We start from the raw sequence: 23054 nt of genomic DNA on the forward strand, positions 1-23054 counted from the left end.
CGGATGTCTTCAGTTGGACTTTCATGTGTCCTCAGCAATCTCCGAGAGTGCTCTCTCAATCCCATGAGAAAAGCACTGAGAAATATAACTTCAGATAAATGAAATTTGATTTATGTGAGGAAATTTTCATTCAGCTTGACGGTAACCTTGTATATTTCACCAAAATCTGTTTTTGCAACATTTTTTAAAAAGGTACAAGGCATTGTCTTTGAAGCAAAAATTCCCTTAGTTTAGTTGTTCTTAAAATTCCAGATCTAGGGAAAACAAAATCTATTTAGCAGGTTTTTCTCATTTTATAGTTTAAGAAAAAAAATCTTCTCTTTAGAGAAGATGGTCTATTTTTTATACCACCTGGAACAAGTCCCAGGATTTCCTTGTGACAGCTGAACTTAAATCAAGACTGAGAACAAAGATGTGTGTTTTTGGAGGCTTACTGTAATGGCTAACACAAAGGACTGAAGCTTCCAATTGTTGTTCTGTACTATTACATAACATGAAGGATTACAAAATTTGGTATAATCAAGAAAGACAAATCACAAAGTAAAAAGTTTAATATCCTCAATTACTGTTCAGATTAATAAAAAGCAATTTCAGATTTGGCTAGTGCACAACTGCCAGTACTAAGAATTAAAAGAGTATATAAATAGGAATAAAAAGTATTTTACAATGTAGTTCATTCATATCTGGCAGTGAAGTCAAGAAACATCAGAAGTTATTTGATTCTCAAAGTTTGTAGCTTACTCATTTCTTAGTTGAGGATTTCAGTATCTTAGACACTGCCAAATGCATGAAGGGCTGTCTACCTCCCTCATAATCTGTTTAAATATTATAAAATTAAATATTCTAATTTGCATCTGAGAGATGATTGAAGCATTGAAATATTCCAATTTTGCACAGAGTCTACAACATGCTTCTGCTTCCAAGTAATTATATAACCACGTAACTGTGTACATACAACACAAAAAACAGTTTATCACCCAATGTCTTTTTCTAAGCCTGAAAGACAAAGATTACTGATCATAACTGTAAAGGTTACCTGGATCTGGGCTCTGTTTCCAGCTGTTATATTAGATATTGTCCAGCAGGCTTCCTTTTTGATAGATTCTTTAGGGCTGCTTAGCAAATGCAGTAAACTCTGCAGGGCAGAACAATTTAGAATTACCTGAACACAAAACAAAAAAGAAAAGCACATCTCAGAGGAAATATAGGATAGAGAATCACCTGGAGTAAGGAATACAAAGTCTTCAAAAGCTAGAAAGCATATGCCATCAAGATGTTCCTAAAATGCTTAAAAAAAATGAAAAATAAAAGAGAAATAAGTATAAATGTTTGTATTCCACATGGTAGCAAGCAAAAAAAAAAAAAAAAAGTAGTTTAAGTAACATCAGATTTAACAGAAACAAAATGGCTTGGGTTGGAAGAGAACTTAAAGATCACCTAGTGCCAATGGCCCTGCCATAGGCAGAGTTGCCACCTATTAGGTCCAGTTACCCAGAGTCTCATCCAACCTGGCCTTGAACACTTTCGGATGGGGCATCCACAGCTTCCCCAGGCAGTCTGCACTAGTGCCTCACCACCCTCTGAGTAAAGAATTTCCTCCAACATAGAATCATAGAATCACCAGGGTCAACTGTCCACCTACCAACAATATTTCCCCACTAAAGCACATCCCTTAGTACCACATCTAAACGTTTACTGAACACCTCCAGGAGTTACAGGTACAGTGACTCAACCATCTCCTTGGGCAGCTGGTTCCAGCACATGACCATTCTACTAGAGAATAAATTTTTCTTTATATCCAACCTGAACCTCCCCTGCTACAGGTTCATGCCATTTTCTCCACTCCTATGGCTAATGATGTGAGAGAAGAGGCCAACCCCCACCTCACTGCAGCCTCCTTTCAGGCAGTTATAGACAGTGACGAGGTCTCCCCTGAGCCTCCTCTAGATTGAACAATCCCAGTTCCCTCAGCCACTCCCCATAAGACCTGCGCTTTGTCGCCCTTCTCTGGATACACTCAAGGGTCTCCATGTCTTTCTTGCAGTGAGGGGCCTAGAACTGTTTATAAGTTCCTTTTAAGCATCAGAAGGCCACAACATGGTCTCCCCAGTGCCTCCTTCTTCAACCTTCCTCAGGTTGAACAAGTCCAGCTCCTCAGCTTTTTTTTTTCTTTTTTTTTTTTCCCCTCTCTCTCAGGATTTCTGATCTTAGAATCTGTGATCTCCCTTCTCTCTCTCCCCCTTTTTATCCCCCAACTCCTCCTTGGACTTTGGACATGTTCCTAAAATTTTTATTTAGCAAATTAAGCAGCGGGGGAAGGTTATGGTTCAGCATTTATCAGATATCTGTTGGGACAAGATTGGAATTTTTTTTCTTCGCATAAACTACTTACATTTTTGGCCAACTCCAAGCACTGGCAATTATTAATTGTTCGAAATGAAATACAATGGAAAATGTACTCTGAGAATGCATCACAGAAATAGAATATCCCACACCCAAAGGGATCTACAAGGATCAGTGAGTCCAACTCCCAGATATACACACATAGAACCCGCCAAAAAAATCAGACCATATGTCTGAAAACACTGTTCAAATGCTTCTTGAACTCTGGCAGCTTGGGGCCATGACCACTGCACTAAGGAGCATGTTTCAGTACCCAACCACCTTCTGGTGATGAACCATTTCCTGACATCCAAACTGAACTTCTCCTGTCCTTGTTTCATGCCATTCTCCTTGGTCCTGTCAACTGTCACCAGAGAGCAGAGATCAGTGCTGCCCCTTCGCTTCCCCTTGTGAGGAAGCTGTAAGGCTGTGTTGAGGTCTCCTCTTGGCCTCCTCTGCTCTGGGCTGATCGAACCACAGGACCTCAGCTGCTCCTCACACGTCGTCCCCTCCAGACCCTTCACTACCTTTGTAGCCCTCCTTTGGGCACTCTCCAATCGCTCTGTGTCCTTTTAGTACTGTGATGCTCAAAACTGCATACATAGTGCTCGAGGAGGGGAAACACCAGTTCAGTGTAGAGTGGGACAATCACTTCCTTCAACTGGCTAGCAATGCCTTGTTGATGCGCCCCTGGATATGGTTCATATTCCTGGCTGCTTGGGCACATTGTTGACTCACATTCAACTTGCTTTTGGCCAAGACTCTCAAACGCCTTTCAGCAGGGCTGCTGTCCAGCATCTCATCCCCCAGCCTACATACAGCCAGGGCTGCATCTTCCCAGGTGCAGAACCCAGCACTTGCTCGTGTTGAACTTCATGTTATTGGTGATTATCCACTCCTCTGATTTGTCTAGATCTCTCTGCAAGGCCTCTCCACCCACAATGGAGTCAACAGCCCTCATTAACTACTGTCAGCCAACTTGTCCAAAACACCTCCTTGTCCCACATCTAAGTCATTTATGAAAACATTAAAGAGAACTGGACCTAAAACTGAGGCCTGGGGAACCCTGCTAGTGACCAACCACCAGCTTGATGTAACACCATTTGTTATAATCCTTTGGGCCTAACTCATCAGCCAATTGCTCACCCACCACATTATATTTTTGTTTAGCCCTCTGGCAGATATTTTGTCCAAAGGATACTGTGAAAAACAGAATCAAAAGCTTTACTGAAATCCAAAAAGATAACATCAACTGGCCTCCCTTAGTCAACTAAATGGGTGACCGTCTCATAAAAGGATATTGTATTAGTTAAACAGGATCTTTCCCTCATGAACTTGTGGTGGTTCTGAACAGCAACCAAATTGTCCTTCAGGTGCTTTTCAGTAACACCCAGCACAGTTTTCTTCATAATTTTACAAAACGCTGAAGTGAGATTCACAGGCAGGCCTGTAATTACCAGGATCTTTTCTTGTCTTCCTTGAGAATGAGAACAACATTTGTCACCTTCCAGTCAACTGAGACCTTTCCAGATTTCCAAGATCACTAAAAATAGAGTGGTCTTAAAACAACACTGGTTAGTTGAGTACCCTGGGATTTGTTCCATTAGGTCCCACGTACTTTATATGCACCTCGTGGAGTAGCAAATCCTGCACAAGTCAGAGGTTGGCTGAGAGATGATCCTTATTCATAGTCACAGTCCTCCAACTCAGAGCACCTGAGGTGCCACAGTCCATCGTCAGATAGAGGCAAAGTACTCATTAGATGTCTGCTCTGTCTGGGCACCTTACAATCAAGGACATTCTCTTCAGGTTATGAACCAATGTTACCTCTGGTCCTCCTTTTATTATTAACACGTTAAAAAAAATATATACATTGCCCCCTACAATATTGGTCAGCTTCAACTCTAGTTCTGCTTCAATCACACAGATTTTCTCCCTACAAAGGCAAACAGTATCCCTGAAGTATTCCCATGTTGCTTGACGTTGCCTCCAGCAGCCATATAGATTATTTTTCTTGTCCAAGCTCTAAAAGATTACTTCTGTTCAGCCAAGCCAGACCTCTGCCCCATCTGCTTCACTTCCAGCATTTTAGGATTGCCAGTTTCTGTGTTCTCAGGAGATGGTACTCAAGAAGTAACCAGCACCAACAGATGTATGCATTTGGAAGGCAGTTTCCTAGGGGACTTCACTAACTTGTTCCCTGAGCAGCCTGAAATCTGCTCTACCCATATCAAAAGTTGAGGTTTTGGAGGCAGTTCTCCTATCACCAAAGATTTTCAATTCAACTACTTAATGGTCACTATGGCCAAGAAGGCCACCATCCACCACTTCACCCATAAACCTTCTCTATTCACAAGCAACAGATCTAAGAGGGCGCACAAACCTTTTTCAGGCAGCTGGCTTGTATGCTGTTCACATATTCAGAAACGCGTTTACTGTCAAAGCTGGGCTCTTCTTTCCCCCTCACAGATCTGTTTACAGATTTTTGTGCATCTTCTGAATCCCTCTTTGTCATGTGCCATAGTCTGCATGCAAGACTTTAATTTTCCTTAGAATTTTAGGAACACTTTGGTATGCTTCTCTAAAAAAAAAAAAAACAACAAAACCAAACACCTGCATGCAGCTAAGCAGTTGAAACATTTTCTTGAAGTGAAATCAAAGATTTCACTTTATCAAATGTAGTATTAATTATCTGCCTTACACATGACTGAGTGATCCCCTACGGTTTTATTCATTATAAAAAAAAAAAAAAAAAAAAAAAACAAAAAACAAACAACAGCTATTTTATCAAAACGTATCTCAACCACTCTTACAACCAATCTCAAAAACAAGTCACTAAGAAAAACAGAAGAATGCCTATACAATGCAACTATACACTATGAATAAATAATATCTTAGCCTCCTCCCCCAGCACTAGTTACAAAATACTCAAACAGTATCTTGCTGTTACTAAGTCATCTTCCTGCCTCATCTTGAATGTTGCAGTTCTGTGGCAGTAAATCAACATGCTAATATAAACCAATAATTATTGAACAAGCCTCACAGTTAGGAGCTTGGATTTTAACTTTAGCATAATCTATGTGGAAGAAGTACTCTGCATGGGAAATCAGATACTACAAGTGACTTGTTTTTTTCCCAGCTCTTCATGCCATCTAAAATCCCCAGCTGCTACCACCATCACCTGGAAGCCCATCTCAACACTTCCACCACACACACCTTCCCATTTTCAGCTACCACCGCTTCCTGATCCTATTTCTGCTATCAGCTTTAATAACAGTTAACAGCCCACAACAGCAAGCCTGCCTGAGCCTGTGACTTCAATCCAATTTGCTTGTGCATTTGTCTGACAGCTCCACATCACACAGGCATACTTTTCATGCGTTTTAGTTTGTGAACGAGAGGTGGAGGCCAAAAGTCAGCAAAGCTTCAAAAGCAGCAGCCTACTCTGTACTTTTCTTTCACATATTACCAGATCCTGACAAAAGGATGTCAGAATACACAAAGAAATGGGAAAAGTTTAACAAAAGGTACAACAGATAAAGCTCATAATAGGATTTTCTGCTCTGCATGCAAAAAAGGTTGCCATCAGTTAGTGGGCACAAATGACACGTATACACGGCATGGACTCTCTGTTCCCACTGATTACAAAAATTAATAGGAGCTGCCACTTCTTGAAAAGTCTAAAAATCAATAGGTTGACAACTTTGTACCTCAAAGGCAACAGTTTAATTCTAACACAACGGTGTGAGCCACTGCCTCTTACTTCTCCAAGCACACGCCCAGACTCTGTCACATATCATCCAAGATCTCACCACACCGTATTGGTACATTCGTCACAGACTGTCACAGGCACCAAATGCAACAGGCTGTCAACAGCCCCACCACATTACATCATTCAGTATAAAATTCAGCCTAAGAGGAAGACTGCTTTAAACAAAACAGAAAAGAAAAATTCAAAGAGTATTGCACAGCTATAAAAGAACTCCAGACACAGTAATACAAGAACAAATAGCAGTTCAGGAAAAGAAACTACTACATAAAGCAATTAATGTCAATCTTTCATTTTCAAACTTAAAAAGGAACAGGAAGAGGTACTCGTGAATAGGTTACACTGATATTAACAGAAAGGTGAACCAGGGTACAACACACAAAGAAGTGAATCCATACCTGGGTCTGGATATCATCTCCTGTGACAATGTTCCCAACAGCTCGTAAGGCAGGAGATACTACTTTATAGTCATTATGCCTAAAATTACCAAGATTGAGATGTTAACCATCTTGAATCATCTTCATCTTCACATCCTCAAGGAAGAAACATTTGCCAGGGAAAAATTTGCCAGCTAAGTCTGTCTTAGCTACAATTATCTGAATCAAATGACTTTTGATTTTAAACTAATGGCAACTCGTTCTAGAGTTCATAACTTTTCGGCCGTAAGACACCATTCAGCAACATAAAAACTGAAATCTGAGATTACTATAATACAAGTACCTCACAGTACAGGCATCTGAGGGAGCAGAAAAATCAACTTCAGGGATGGAACATGCTTAACATCGCATGCACAAAGGCAGATAATGAGACAGAAGAACACTGGCAGAAGCGCTGCGTTTAACTCAAGCGCATCTTCATCCAGCCATTTAATCATATTCTATCATTAAATGTATTTGCACTGTATCTCCCCATTATCGTTATTAAAATCAGAACAGGAAAAGTAAATAATTTTTTCAGAAATTAAAGTACTTAATAAAAAGGTACTTTAAGTAATACATTCTATTCAATAATTCAGTAGACTGCTTTTTCGAATAGCCTCTTGAATTTACATCACAGAAAACTATTGTTTCTTGTTCTTCTGTAAATTTTACAAAAAAGCAGTTGCTACATGTTGAAAAAACAGCACAGCAAAAGCTCCACTGTTCCTGTTACTTATGACAACAGAAAGGACTGATTAAAGACAGGCTAAGTTATAAAATTCAGGTTGTTTTGGTTTTTAGAAAATAAACAGATTAAGATATATCTAATTGTGCCTTCTGATGCAAGAACCATGATTTTAGGGAAAGGATTGAGTAATACATTTATTCAGAACAAACTTCTTACATCAGCAATTCCACAAGTCTTCTGCAGACTCCTGCATCAATCACAGCCTGGATTTTATCATTGGGGCCATCAGACAAATAGGACAAAGCCCAGCAGGCATCAGCTAATACATCTGTATCATTGACAAAGAGCAGCCAGGAGAGCACACTAAGACAAGGTGAAACCTGTAAAACAATAAAAGAGATGCACAAATTATGCAATCAAAAGGACTGGAATACTTATTAACACGTCAGTTAATTCTGTATGCATCATTACAAAACCACACACTAGCATCACAATCCTGAATACCTGGCAAACTTCGAACTTCAGCAGCACTTTGGTGTAGGGCTGCAACTACACTAGCAGAGAGGAACAAACCAGCAGAAAAGCAACTAGAATTCTTCAGCCTCTACAGTATCATCCATGCCTGGAAACTTAACCTCAAACATCTCCATCAAGACATGCCTTTTTTCACTAAAGAAGCCAAGATGCACAGTTTTGCTCTACTGCATAATGACATTAACAAATAACCAGGAGGCAGCAATATCAAAACAATGGTTGTGAATGTCTGCCAAAAGAACAAGAAAACATTCAGAAGCTTAATTTGCAATAAGCACACCATTGTTTCAGAGAAATTCAGAAACATTTCTGCTATGTAGTTTAAGCTTAACCATTCTTATTTCTTACTTGGAAATCTACACCTCACAACACATTTCCTTAGAATGAACACATTTCTTACCTTGGCAAAATCTGGAGGAGGATTTTTCCCTCTGCAGAGATTGGATAGAGCCCATACAGCATTTCGGGTCATAGTGATACGATTCTGTTTTGAAAGTAATCTAAAACAAACAAATCCCAAGCTTCACTAATGCATATTCAAAGCCAGGCAACTTAGTATGGCTAGCTGTGATTCACACACATGAACTCAGGCCTACATTTTAACCAATATCAGGGGAAAACATGCTAAAATCTTTTTTTTTTTTAAAAAAAAAAAAAAACAAAAAAAAACAGATCCTGAGGAAAATTACATTTGACAGATAGATACTAACGTTCACATTAAATGTGTTAAACCTGGTATCCCAACAATAACCACCACACTATAAGAACATTCATTTAACTTTCTAGAGACTATTGTGGTAGATTCGCATGTCAATTCTCAGCCCATCAACACGTTTTTCTGTGTCAAGCTTTCTAGAACAGAATTTAACCTCAGAAAACACATATAATCACATTTAAGGCTGCCCAAATATTTACAGCAGTCTGGCAGCAACCACAGCCCAGACTTACTGTGCACTGTTGTTCATCCCTGCAGGAGTTTTGACCACTGTGTTCATGTAGGAAGAAATCTCTATAAACCATCCCAAACTGGTCTCTTTCTGAAGTTCTTACAAGATCATACACACACCATATAAAGGATTCAGCTTCTGCTGCATGAGACTCAGGAAGGACAATGGTGTAACATACTCTATCTTCATGATATCTGTGTGCTACAGGACTACCACATCAGCCAAAGCTGCTTCAGTCTCTGGTACATTGTGCATTTCTTTATCTGAGATTAATCCTAGCACTGCTGCTCGTTAGTTAAGTCAAATACAGCATGAAGTCTATATATAGAGCACTTTCCAGACAGCTTAGAAAAAAACTAGCGAAGAACTCCACAGAAAATTCTGATTATCAGAACATTCTCTCATGATGCCTTGGTCAAATACTGCAACAAGTTGTCCAGAGTGGTTATGAAATCTACCTCTGATGTTCCAGATTTGACTATGTAAGTGGCTGAGCAATTCTGATCACATCTGCTATGAAAAGAGGGTTTGACTAGACAACCTCCAGAGGTCGCTTCCAACTTAAATTACTCTACAATTCTCATTAGTTCCAGGCATCCACCCACTGTGTAGAACAAAATAGCTCCAGCTTAGCTGGTCTTAACACAATTCCTTTTTAGTCAGTTACAAAATAAGCCCTCAAAAATAAGCCTAATTAGTCCACAAAAATAAATAATTATTTTTCAGGGCAAAACAAACTTCAGTCTTATCAGACACTTGAGTAATATTCTGAAGAACGTATTAAAACAGACTTACTGCAGTAAGGGAGGCAAAATATTACAGTCCAGTACATAGTCTCTGCACATTGTGCTGTCTCCAGCAATGTTGCCAAGAGCCCATACTGCCTGCAATAAAAACAGAACGGTAATTGTTTTCATTTGCACAATTCAAACCATTCAGTATCTGAATTAAAAATGGGAAATCATCTCTGTTCTCACCGTTTTATCCTGGACAGTATACAAAAGGGGAATGCATTCTGGTTAAGAGTTGCAAATATACACCCAAGCTCATTACAAGATTCAGGAATATTTACACAGGTCTAAGTACCCAAGCAGTCAACAGGTATGTCACCAAAGACTGCAGGCAGACAACCTTACTCTGTCCACAACAAGAGCTCCTCACCTTAGGCTCAGTACTGCACTAATTGTACACGCCCCCTGGTTCAAGTCCAGATGGTTCATAGCACACGTCAAGCAGGTTTGTATCTACCCAAAAATGTGTACAACAGCTCATATTAGTATTTCCTAGGAAGCCATAAAAGCATGCATTGTTTACACAGTCACATTAAGAACACTGATAACAAGAAAGATGGAAAAGATGATTTAAATACAAAATAAAGCAATATTCAAAATAAAAAAGTTCAGATGGACATTGTTATATTTTTTTAAAGAAAGCAAAACAGAACCAGTATTGACTATTTAAATATATGCACGACAAAATGCAAGGACAACTGTTTACTCCCCTGGGCGTCACTGTTACCTTAACCCTTCATTTTGAGGAATAAGGTACAAAATAACAAAAGATAATTGAAAAAGCATGAAAACTATCTTCCATAATACCAGAATGAAAGAGTTCATTAACTTTGATTAAAACACTGAGGTCAAAAGTTTTTTATTTTATATCACTTTCTATTAGTGTGAGAACTGAGAAGAATTTAAAGAAAACAGTCTGTACCAGCAGAATGTTTCACAGACGTTTTATCATACAAGAAAGAGTATGAAACTGACATTTTGTATTTATTTTAAGTTAGCAGAAGGCTAAATGACAAATGAAATAGAATACCTTCTTATTAGGTAAGAACTACACAAAAAAAATCTACGCAACCACTGGACCTATCATGAATAGAAGCAGTTAAAAGTTTCTAAAAAGCAGCAAGAGATGCTACTCCACAATATAAGGGACTTCTCTTCCAGCCTCTGAAGTCCTCCCCCCAGTCACTCTAAAGGTCCAAAAGATATTCTCTAAAAAATAAAAATTAATACAGCTAAAACAAAATAAAATGTATTAAAAAAATCCATCCATACATATTTACCTACATTTTGTTATCTGCTAGGTACACAAAGGACTTACCCACAATAGTACAATAGATAGATCTATCAACTGATAGATCATAAGTCCCTAACCTACAAGTTGTTAGAGACTAGGAGACTACTCTTGGGAAGGATTTGCTTTGTCCTCCTACTATTTTCCAGCTTTTGCTGTCAGCCACGGTTAGAATACCAAATCATACTCAGCTTTGCAGTGACCTTCGTCACTACTAATTCTGTGTATCCCTCTAAAGCTAATCAAGACAGCTTATCTTCCATTCCAATTGTTACTGTTTTACAACTGCTCCAACAACAGTATGTCTAAAATTGAAGTGTAATTTGGGTCTGGCAGCCTCATAGATTCAACATGCAAAAGACAGCTAAAAGAAAAAAATTAACTTAAGAGACAGAACATACACCAGCTCCCCTAAAAATTCATTTGTATTAAAACTCTAAGAAGACATGCCTGTTGCTCACTGCAATGCTTTTACTTGTGCAGTAATGGGACTCCTTAGGCACAAATAAAAAATTTCATCTGGCCCTATCTATACAAATTTGTGAATCTTGGTAAAAACACTGATGGGAAGAAAAATGGCATCCTTGTGCAAAGATACAACCTCCTTTTCTGGACAGTCTTACACCTACTGGACAGCCTACCTTGGAGGCTGTATCTCACTGTTTGTGACCTTGCTTCTGTCATAGTAATACTTGATTTAATTTAACAACAGCAATAATCACTTAATACAAATGTCTATTCTGACCTTGAAAGACAGACTGGTTTTCTAACTGCAAAGCTCTCAATCTCTCATTAGAAAGTCAAGCCAGAGAAGTCATAAAGCATCTTTGCTGTTTTCCTACTCTTGATTTTGAAGGGCAGAGAAGTCTCAGTAACCTGATATCACAAGAGCTGGTAACAATGTTGGAAGAAATTCTAACATTAATGACTGGTAGCTCTGGATCATACAAAAGATGAAAAGAAATTGAAGTATCTTTAGCCAAAGTACGCAGAGTTACGTTCAAATATTTTTCCTCGAGGAATCGTCTCAAGTTTTCTGATAAATAAGGGACATAAGTCAAGTTCATTCAAACTTCTCTCAGCAGACACTGCCGTAAGCACAAATCTTTCTTGTGGTTTCCACAAAAACACAAGAACAGTGACAAGTGTCTTCAGCTTTTTTGTCTGAATAATATTCAGTAATTTTCATTGATGACTTTCATGCAGTCATCAAGATGCAAAAATCTTGCTTACCTTTACATTATGGTTTCATTCCATACATCCCAAATCATAGAATTGCTCAAGTTGGAAAAGACCTTAAAAATCATCAAGTCCAACCATGACCTAACCATACTATTGTAACTCTAACAAGTCACCCCTAAATCAGGTTCCTGAGTACCACATCCAAACAGGTTTTAAACACATCCAAGGATGGTGACTCAACCACCTCCCTGGGGAGCCTATTCCAGTGCTTAAAAACCCCTTCTGTAAAGAAGTGTTTCCTGATATTCAACCTAAACCTACCGTGGAACAACTTGAGGCCATTTCCCCTCATCCTGTCACCTGTTACAAGTGAGAAGAGACCAGCTCCACTCTCACTGCAATTACCTTTCAGATATCGCAAGAGAGCAATAAAGTCTCCCCTCAGCCTCCTCTTCCCCAGACTAATCAGCCCCAGTTCCTTCAGTCACTCCTCGTAGACGTATTCTCCAAGCCCTTCAACAAGCCTTGTGAAGGAAATGTTTGTTTGTTTTTTTAATCATCTTTTCTAGACAGCTGCCAAGGTTAAAGGATATTTAATTCCAGTAATCTCAAGAGTTTACTATTTAAAATATCAAGCTTGAAAAAATAAAATTAATTTCAAGACTTTATTCGCACCAAAACTCAGAGATGAAAAGAACCTGTGACTTTAAAGTCTGTACATTTTTAACCAATATCAAGTTGTGTATAAACTGAAAATACGAATGGTGCACGTCAACTGACAAATGCATATTTTTACAGAGCTGCATAAATATCCATATACTGCTCATGATCAAACACGGATTTTTGCAAGTCTCCGCTTTATTTTACCTGTTATTAAACATGCAATACTGGACAATGTTAATAGTCAATAACAGTACAACGCTGGTTTTATAGAGTAAAGTTGATCTATGCGATGCATTCTGTGAATAATACATATGCTTTCTGACAACTCTTCCACTTTCCTCTGGACTTTGATAGCTCTCAGCCATGCATTTAAGTATTTGAATATTTAAATCAAGCCACAAGCCAACCACCAATAGCGCATTAAGTTTGTACCTCTCTGTGGAACAGGAACATTCTGAATTAAGAACACTTTTTCCACTTTCAGATGTTGACTTGCGAAACACATCTAACGCTGGGATGAAGGCAGCGAAAATGAGCCCTGCATACATACACAACTGGACTAATGGACACAAGGAGAGATACCTGAGGGAGGAATCCCTAGAGATGATTTCTATTACATTCCAACACAGAAGAAACCTTCCTTTCAGCAGCCAGGTTGTTTCAACTTTATTACTAGCATCTCTTCCAACCAGACAGAGAAAGTATTTCATACTCGTGCCTCGACTGGATTGCTGGTTTTTCTTGCCCTCATTTTGAATATAAGGACCTAAGTTAGCAGGGGGTGCTGATGTATAAGCCAGAGAACAGACAGTAGATACCAGATTCATAGGTCACTTCTGTTAAATAAATGCTGTTTTAACAGCAATACGGATAGGAATGGAAGAACACTGAGGGAAAAACAAATTGTTGCTTTAGCTGGAATTAATAATCTGAAACCATTTCACATCTTTTTTTCCAACCGAAGAAACTGAAATTGTGACAGAGGCTACATCTCCATTATTTATAAAAAATTACTGATTGCATCTCTGTTCTCCCTGCTTTTCTCAACTTCTGTTATACAGTTGGAAACATCTGCAAAGGAGAGAACAGGGCAACAAATGTATGTTCCTGCCACCGGTTACCCTTCAGATACAGAGCAGAATGACACATCTGTAACTGTGAGATATGCAGGTTTTAAACCTGGAACGTAGAAATTTGCCCAGTTTTTGAAGGAAATTCTATGCATATCCAGAAAATTCAAAATAACACCCAGGTTTTAAATACTGCAACGCACACAGGATAGAACTGCAGCTAAAACATTGCTGAAGCTAAATCAATGTTAAGCATTTCTACAGAGCCTTGATGAAATCCCTCAATATAAATAATTTCAGGATGGCTTTTCTAATTTTCAAGATGCGTTTTGGAAGGAAAGAAATGGGAGAAGCAGAAGAAGGTTAGAACATTTGCCATTAACTAAATTTAAATAACTGTATAACAGGAGTTGAGAAAAGCAGGGAGGTACAAAGATGTAATCAATAATTTTTCATAAATAATGGAGATGCAGCCTCTGTCACAATTTCAATTTCTTCAGTGGGGGAAAAAAAAAAAAAAAAAAAAAAAGATGTGACGTAGTTTCAGATCACTAATTACCAGGAAATACCTGAGAAAGGCTGATATACAAAGCAAAAGCCGGTAGAAATGGCTGACACACCAGAAGACTGTGCTGCCATTGAGCAAGACCTGGACAGCCTGGAGCGTTGGGCAGAGAGGAACCACATGAGGTTTAACAGTCTTGCATCTACCACACGTACCAGTACAGGCTGGGGGATGACCCACTGGAGAGGAGCTCCGCAGAGAGGGACCCAGGTGTCCTGGCGAACAACAGGTTAGCAATGAGCCAGAAGTGTGCCCTGATGGCCAAGAAGGCCAATGGCATCCCGGGGGTGTATCAATAAAAAGCGTGAGCAGAAGTCAAGGGAGGTGATCCTCCCTTTCTATTCTGCTCTGGTCAGGCCTCACCTGAAGTACTGTATCCAGTTCTGGGCTCCCCAGTACAAAAAAGACAGGGATCTCCTGGAAACAGTCCAACAGAGGGTCACAAAGACGATAAAGGGCCTGGAGCACCACTCCTGTGAGGAAAGGCTGAGCTACCTGGGTTTGTTCAGCCCTGAGAAAAGATGACTGAGAGGGGATCTGATCAACATCCATAAATACCTAAGGTACAAACGGATAAAGCCAGACTCTTTGCAGCAGTACATGGTGATAAGACAAGGAGAAATGGCTACAAACTGAAGCACAGGAATTTCTGCACAAACATGCTAAGAACTTCTTCACAAGGAGGATGATAGAGCACTGGAACAGGCTGCCCAGAGAGGTTGTGGATTCTTCTTTTCTGGAAATTAAATTCAAGACCTGCATGGATGCCTACATGCGCAGCCTGCAGTAAGGAGCCTGCTTTGGCAGGAGGCTTGAATTTGATGATCTCTAGAGGTCCCTCTCAACCCCTACAATCGTGTGCTTGTGTGAAAATGAAATAACAGAGTTAAGGGATAGGATAATTAAATTTCAGCCACCTTAGCTTAATGGGAAACATCTTGGAAAAAGACAAGATACAATTTCATTAAAATACACATTGTTCACTGAAGATCCTCAGTCTCCTATAAAATCAACCATTTAGTACCACACCAAAAACTTGCATATGCAAAAAAAAGTCCAATACATGAGATTAAGACAGGCTCAAAAGAAAGAACTGCTGAAAGAATCGTAACGTAAACTGGTACGTGTTCCTGAGTCACTAATATGAGAAGATGTAAATAAAAAGTTCAAGACAAAAACTGTATAATGATTAGCCAGTATGTCAAATTGAAATAAAAAATATGAATGATTTTCAATTTATACTATGATACATACTCAAAATTATATTACTACTTACATTTCCTTCCACAAAATTACTACACCACTTAGCACAAAGAATGATCTACATAACACAACCTTCAATGTTACTTTTTCTCTTTTATACTGTGTTATGTTAGTATGGCTAGATTCTGGTCTACGTGCTCTACACACGATTTTCTGTATTTTCTTGGGAAGTTACAATTAGTTGCAACTGCAGAAAGAGTTGCTTGCAAAATAATAATCTTCACAGTACTACTGTGAAAAGATACAAATCACCAGAGCAGAATTACAGAGGAGAAAACTTATGGCTAAAATGATTAAATATCCTGCAATAGCCGAATTTCAGCCCGATACCTAGAATCGAATGTTCTATGCATTGCCTACAACTACAAAACAAAATGCAATAACTCACATTGAGAATTCAAAAAAAAAAAAAAAAAAAAAAAAAAAAAAAAAAAAAGAACAAGTACCCCACTTACAAAAAACAGATCAATTGTTCAGCATTAGACACTAAGAGTAGATGCTTTTACCTCAAGCCTACAACAACCTTACTATGAATCTCTGCTTTTCTTCCATTCACTACAATATGAACCAATTTCAACAAACAGTGCCCTAGTGTGATAATTAAAAGCCTCCTTCACTACCCACTGATTTCTAACTAGGGCAACAATATGCTGAACAAGATGAGAGTCATTTGGATAAATACTCTAATTGTGTACTTAAAGCAACCCTGTAATATAGAAGTACAACAGCTAACATTTATGTGCTTAATGCCTTGTATTTTTATTAGATATTACAGTGAAGCATTCATTTTTCTTCTTAAAAGCTGCCAGAAAAAAAAAAAAAAGTCAAGCTGGCCTGCATTAAACTCAAAGTGAGCAGTCAGAAAGTTGCAACTTCTACACCTGCAGCACATTACGTAAAGGCATAGGTAACATCACTGTGGTATACTTTCCTACATCAGCACAGCGTACCACAAAACAATTTGCCACTGGTAGTTACAGACTTGCTGATAACAGACAAATCATGGACGCACTGTACATAAATGCATTTTCCAGTGGCTACAATCAAGTCTACATGACTCCAGTATGAATTTAACCTGCCAGCAGTTTACTGGAGGCGAAGTAGGTAGAATACAGATAAACTGCTTATCTGTGATCCCTTAGCTCCTCTGTTAATTCACACACAGGGGCTGAAAGCAGCACAACTCCTTCTAAAGCAGGCTGGTTCTTCCTGCACGCTTCTCTGAACGTTACCAAGAATGACCTAACAACCTAATAAAAAAGTTCACTCTTACATGGGAGGTCGTGGGCCGTAAAATAATGCAGTATCCCTTACTACCTTTAGTGTATCAATTATTCTTCAGGAATAGCACCTCAGAAGTGGTAGATGAATTCAGAAGATAATGCCGTCAATTTCAACCTCCTCCAAAAAACAAACTCTAAAAAGCAGTTTGGACATCATATAGCTGAGTCTGGATAGATTTTTACATGGGCACAACATGGCATCTCTCTGCTATTTTGGCAAGATTAATATCACATTTCTAATTTCTTCAAAAATAGACTCATTTCCTCAAATTAAAAAAAAAAAACTTATATCCTTGAATACAATTTTCTGAGGCACCCAAACTCTCTTAAAAAGCCTTTGCCAAAATTATTCAGCATGAGAGAGGCCACTGAAAATGGAAAGTTGCAGAGTGGAAAGCTACAAGCAACTTGAAGAAATGTGTCTTTCTTGTGGAAAACATTACACAGTCTTAAATACGAGTGGCTCATTCTGTGCCAGCTATAAGATAGAAAGGTAAGTTACATAAAGCGATTCAATGCTTATGAGTTGGACTCCTCCAATCATGCATCTCAATACAGCCAAATGCAAGGTCAGACATCTAGGAGAGAGAATAGAGGGCACACTTACAGGATGGAGAACTGAGCCCTGGAAGTCAGTGACTCTGAAAAGAACAACGAATCATATTGGATAATCAGCTTAACTTGAGCTCTCAGCAAGCTTCTGTGGAAAAGAGTCCTCAAAGACATCTTGAATATTCACGCAGGGAAGAATCAAGTAGAAATGAGTATTGGGTACTACCTCTACAAACAGCATTGCTGGAACAGTACTACTTGTTATTTCACCATCACAAAAAGTTATTGAAACAAGGAAGTGTTCAGAAAAGGATCACCAAGAAAATTTAAAAAGCTAAAGAAATATCCATAGTAAGAATTCAGAGTTCAATTTCATTTGCTCAAGAAAAGATTAAGCTATCATCTGTAATTAACTATAAGAAAAAAAAAAAAACAGAGAGCTTACTGAGTAGACAGTGATACAAGAGCTAACACCTGGGCCCAAAGCTAATCAAATTTGTACAGTAGAGGTACACACATTAAAGTTAGGATTATGCATTATAGAAAACGTGTTCATTAGCATGATTGATATTTTACCATCCTAAGTCTTCAAAGCAAGAACTAGACATCTTTTTAAAATACAACCTTGTTCAAACACAACTTACTGCCCTGGAGCAGAAATTACTGAGTCTGTATGAATCTAATGTTTGGTCTGTGCTTTACACTGATCTCTCTGGGCCTTAAAGAACATTAATTTGCTTGTAAGAAAGGCATTCAAGTAGAATTTATGGAAAGAGATTGCATTTATTCTTCTACTTCATCATTTATAAAAACCAGCTTAGTAAGTAACATTACTTCCCTATCTCTTTAATTCAACATCCAACAGACCTACAGCACTCTTGATTGCACTTTTGCTTCCTTTTCCTTTATTTTTAGAGAACAACCTATAATTTCCACTCATGCTTTATCTTCAGGAGAATCCTGAAGACTTTCCACCTCTGAAGTATTTTTTTAAAACAAGGTTTCTTGAATTCCTCAGCAAGCAGATAAGTATTAATTCACTAAAGATCAAAACACACTACCACCTTGGCTGTGGTTAAATGTATCATTTCCAGAACAACTGAAAAACAGTGCTTGCGCCCTAACACATACTAGGGAGAAAAAGACTTATGCTGAACTGCCAGACACTACACTTCCTCTAAAGTCACAAGACTTTCTTATAGAATAGCCTTGTACTTTTACGTTAAAAAAAACAAAACCACCATTCTTAATCTTTACCTGTTCCTGTACATCTTCAAACTCTGAACTAAGCAGCTCTATGAAGATGGGAACAGCTCCTGCTTGGATCACTATTCGAGTCTGAAGGGAATTCCCCGAGGCAATATTTGTCAGCACCCAGGCGGCTTCAAACTGGAAAACAAAATACAGAAGAACGTTCACCCGGAGCCTCCTGTGTCAGATGAACAACAATGACAATGTGTAGCAAAAATAGAAAGAACTGGTGAAGATAAAGCTACTAATTAAAACAGAAGCTGAAAAGCAAGAATCAGAGTTAAAAGTTATCATGACGACATGAACTCAGAATTTGCAAGAATTCCATACAGCAGCAACATCAGATTCACTGTGGCTTCTCAAATCCTACTTTTGTCACACATTTACTATCTTTTGTCTGTTAAAGAAAAAAAATTAAAAGGCTCATCTTAGTATTTGTTTGGTGTATTTGTTTGGTGTATTTGTTTGGTGTATTCTTGAAGATTTTTGTCATCATCACGTAAGAAAAATTTAGTTATTTGTGTATGGTTTAAATGATCATAGGGAAGAGTGCAGCTTTTTTAAACCTGAAAATAACTTAAGAAAAAAAATGTGTACAGGGCAATTCCAGACAAATATGGCCTTCCTGTCACTGATATTGGTAATTCATTTTTTACTGGATATTCCGCTAACAGTACAGTAGAAACCTACAGAATAAAGACATACAATTTCATGTTCACCAACACAGAGTAGCTTCCACATTCAATCCATCATACAAGTAATATCTGGCCTAAAAAAATACTTCAGCATTTCCTGAATGAGTTGAAAGTGCCTTCCTTCTACAACTAGTCTGAAGTCAGGAATACCTAGAATGGAATGTCCAAAATTTTTGCTCGTGCCACATCACTGGCAACAAGGACAGAATAAAAGAACATTAAACTGGACAGAATAAAAACCTACACCTACAGACTGTGAGCTGAGAAAACAATGAGATAGATTTGGTAAGAAGAAGAACAATATATTTTCACAGCTTTGTTATAAACTCTTTAGGTCAAACCTACACATTTCAACATAAAGTGCTTCTTTGATGTTCTTTGCACATTAAAAAAAAGTCAACAAAATGTATGTTGTACCAGTAAGGGCAGAAGAATTTGACTCAGCTTACAATTACTTTTAAAATATTTTAAACTAGAGAAATATCCTCCAGCTTCATTTTCCCTTCCCCATCTTCTGTCCACGAAACATTATTCAATTTTTCCCTTTATCTTTGGCTTCCATGCTAGAAATCCTGTAAATAATAAAGGCATCCTTTTTTTTTTTTTTTTTTTTTTTTTTTTTTTAATAGAGATTGCTTAAAACCTTTCCATTGGAGTTCAGAACCAATAACCTGGCTAAATGTGAAACACGCTCTTAGTTACTGTGCATATATTGCTCAAAAGCAGCTAGCAGATGTTTGCAATTTTACTGGCCTCAATTTGGAAAGTAATTCCAATAAATTCTGTCTTTTCCCTATGACAAGGAAAAAGTCCTTTTTGCATATTTCCATGCACCAAATTTTGGATTTCATAAGGCATTAACAAATTATTGGATTACATACTATGAAGGAACATCAATTCAGCTTATATATCACATTTAGCCATTAGTTATTAACATTTTCTTTCATTATGAGATCAGCTTCCTTCCACCTTATACTAGCCCAGAAGAAAGATCGCCAGGCAAAGGATAGCTAGCGAAAAGATTTAATTCTAAGGACTAAGTCCAAAACACATTAATTAAAATTGTAACAGATATGATTTAGTTCTTCCAACCAAAGCAAGCAAGTTTCAGGGTTTCTCTGTTTTGTTTTTAATGTTCAACTCTAATTCTAAACCTCTTAGAATTTAATCAAAACTTTATGTCATAATTCTGAACACTGAAAACAGTCTTCAGTTAGTACAAAAGTTGACAAACAGTACAGTTAAGTTTAATAGCTTTTCATCCTTTAAGGCCACCTTTCAAACTGTTACACAGAGAAGTCCAGGTAAACATCCCATGTTAAACATCACCCAACAAAACTCAGATTTCTCTCATTCTCTCCTAGGCCCAGCATTTGAGCTTATTATTAAGAAGCCTTCATAGTAAAATAGGTAAAATAAGTGTCTTATAAAGAAAAAGAAAAGCACAGCTCACAAAAAAAAAAAAAAAGTGATGACATTTTCTGCTTTATTTGCATCACCAAAAGCTTCATAATACAGAAAGCTAGATACATTTATGTTTGTATACCTGTAATGTGCAGTTTTCTTTCCGTTTGAGGAACTCCACAAATCTTGCCACCACGCCTGGTGTGCTTATGACTTCATCTATTGGAGGATTTGGTTCTATTTAAAACAAAATGGAAAGTTAAGATGCATTCATTTATTTGTTGGGGGAATTTCCTAAAATAACAGCACCAAAGTAATACCCAATTAAATGCTGATTTTTCTGAGAGTCTTATTTTCTGTTATACTTCTTTGTCTACCTTTTCCACTAAAAGGCAATGAATTCATCAAAAAGAAGACTCAATTTTAAATTCTGAAGTATTGCTGTAACATCATTTAACAGTAATGCACTCATTAACCTGAGTATAAAAACTTGACAGCAGAAGATCTGCAAAGTCACCTCAGTGCACATATGCACACAGCTCAACTTCCAAAAAGAAAGAATAATTTGTGAGCCATGGAGACGCTGACTAAAATGCTTAAATGTACATTACATATCAGAAATTGCACCTACATCATTAAAAGCTGTACAGGTTTCACAAACAGAAGTGACTGTTAGATACACCTAGTTGGCACGCTACAAGACAATTCTGCTTGGACCAGAAATTTCCACATGGAACTTGATTTACACTGCTGTTAAAGTCAAAATACATGCCAAGGACCACCCAAGATTTTTCTAGAAGAAAATTCTGCCCTTACCTTTAGAAAGAAGCTTTCGGAATTTCTGAGTAGCTGACAGCTGCTGTTCTGGACTATTGGAGAAAATCATCTCTATCATATCAGAGGTGATAACAGCACTCTAGTATTCAGGTGGGGGGAGACAGAACAAGAGTGGCAGAGAGCAAGAGGAAAAGAAAATTGAGAGTTATTGGGGAAAGTTTATAATACTTGCTAAAACTGTCAATATTTTACCCTTATAGAGCAAAAAGTCAGATAACAATAACAACAACTGGGTCATCACTGATTCTGCTTATGTAGCTGTGCATCTTTCTTAAGTATTGTCTTTTTCCTAGAAGACAAAATGCAGAATTTTTTTAAGCTATGATAAAAAAATTGTCTTCAGAAACTCTCACAGGTATTTTCTCTCCTTTTTTTCCTATCTCTCATCCTATAAAATAACTATAAAATTGTCAACTTTAACAAAAGGTAGCTTAAATTAGAATAGCAATTACAGTTACACAAGAATACTGATTATGGTGTTGTTTAGACACCTGCAACATCTATGTTTTAGGTTACTCTTATAACAAAATATACAAGAACTGCTTTTCTTTTTAAGCACTGACAAACCTAATGCTTGTTATCATAATCAAATATAGCATTTATTTTCCCACAATACAGACAGTTTCCATTAATATGGCTAAACTAATCAGTAACGTTTTTTCATGACAGGGAAAATCTGACATTGTTTGATTTGACTAATCTAACTCCATGAAAAGACATCTAAATGATGTTGTATTTTTTTCCTCTCTTTTTGATCCAAAACATTACAGTGGTCAGATCCAAATCCTCAATAAACAGGAAAACAGAAATTAGTGCTGAAATATTTACACTGTCTGTACTTGTGCTCTCAGTAACAAAATGCACGCAGTCTAGATTTTTGTCACCAGAACCAATAAAAGGGAATCAAAACATGCACCACTTTTTAGATCCTTCTTTTTCAGTACTCTTAAGACACTCAAATTAATACTTAAAATACTAACCTGTATGTACAAGATAGGCTTTCCTTACTTTTCACTGTCCCTTTATTTTATATAAAGCTCTACACAAAGAATTAAACAGTATTTAGGATTCATCTGATGTTTTAGGACTACCTTAAAGAATAACCTATTTTCCATTAGTTAACTTTAACGTTGTTTATAGGCATTTCTGAGTAATTTTCATTGCCTAACCATCAGTAGAAATTAAAAGTAGACTGACGTCCTTCAAAATATACTCTGAACACAAGAGCAAGCATGAAGATCAGTGGTCAGACTTTAGGACTCTGTGAAGATTGTATTTTAATTTATTCTCTCTGCTATAGCTGGAGTCCCATACATTTTTCTTTCCACATACAGGAGCACTATAAAGAAACAGTGAGAATGCAGAAAAGCCTAATTTCTATCAGAAGAAAGTTTTCCCATGGGATAAAATTCTAGCTTGGAACGGAGTTCAAGGACATTTGCAGATAGCTAGGCAGGTTTAGTTATGT

At 37.7% G+C, this 23054-nt stretch overlaps 1 protein-coding gene across 1 annotated transcript in view; it reads right to left on the reverse strand.

Annotated features, from left to right (window-relative positions):
* KPNA1 (karyopherin subunit alpha 1) overlaps positions 1 to 23054 on the reverse strand; it is a 51764-nt gene that overhangs the window by 14357 nt on the left and 14353 nt on the right. The window contains exons 4-11 of the mRNA XM_052701815.1: positions 21566 to 21665; positions 20892 to 20986; positions 18657 to 18788; positions 9535 to 9623; positions 8193 to 8292; positions 7475 to 7638; positions 6550 to 6628; positions 1037 to 1162 (exon numbers count right to left, since the gene is read on the reverse strand). Of these exons, the coding sequence (XP_052557775.1) occupies positions 1037 to 1162; positions 6550 to 6628; positions 7475 to 7638; positions 8193 to 8292; positions 9535 to 9623; positions 18657 to 18788; positions 20892 to 20986; positions 21566 to 21665 (885 nt within the window). The remainder of the gene's footprint in view (positions 1 to 1036; positions 1163 to 6549; positions 6629 to 7474; positions 7639 to 8192; positions 8293 to 9534; positions 9624 to 18656; positions 18789 to 20891; positions 20987 to 21565; positions 21666 to 23054) is intronic.

The sequence above is a fragment of the Tympanuchus pallidicinctus genome, unplaced genomic scaffold, assembly GCF_026119805.1.
Source record: "Tympanuchus pallidicinctus isolate F22 unplaced genomic scaffold, pur_lepc_1.0 scaffold40, whole genome shotgun sequence".
NCBI classification, from domain to species: domain Eukaryota; kingdom Metazoa; phylum Chordata; class Aves; order Galliformes; family Phasianidae; genus Tympanuchus; species Tympanuchus pallidicinctus.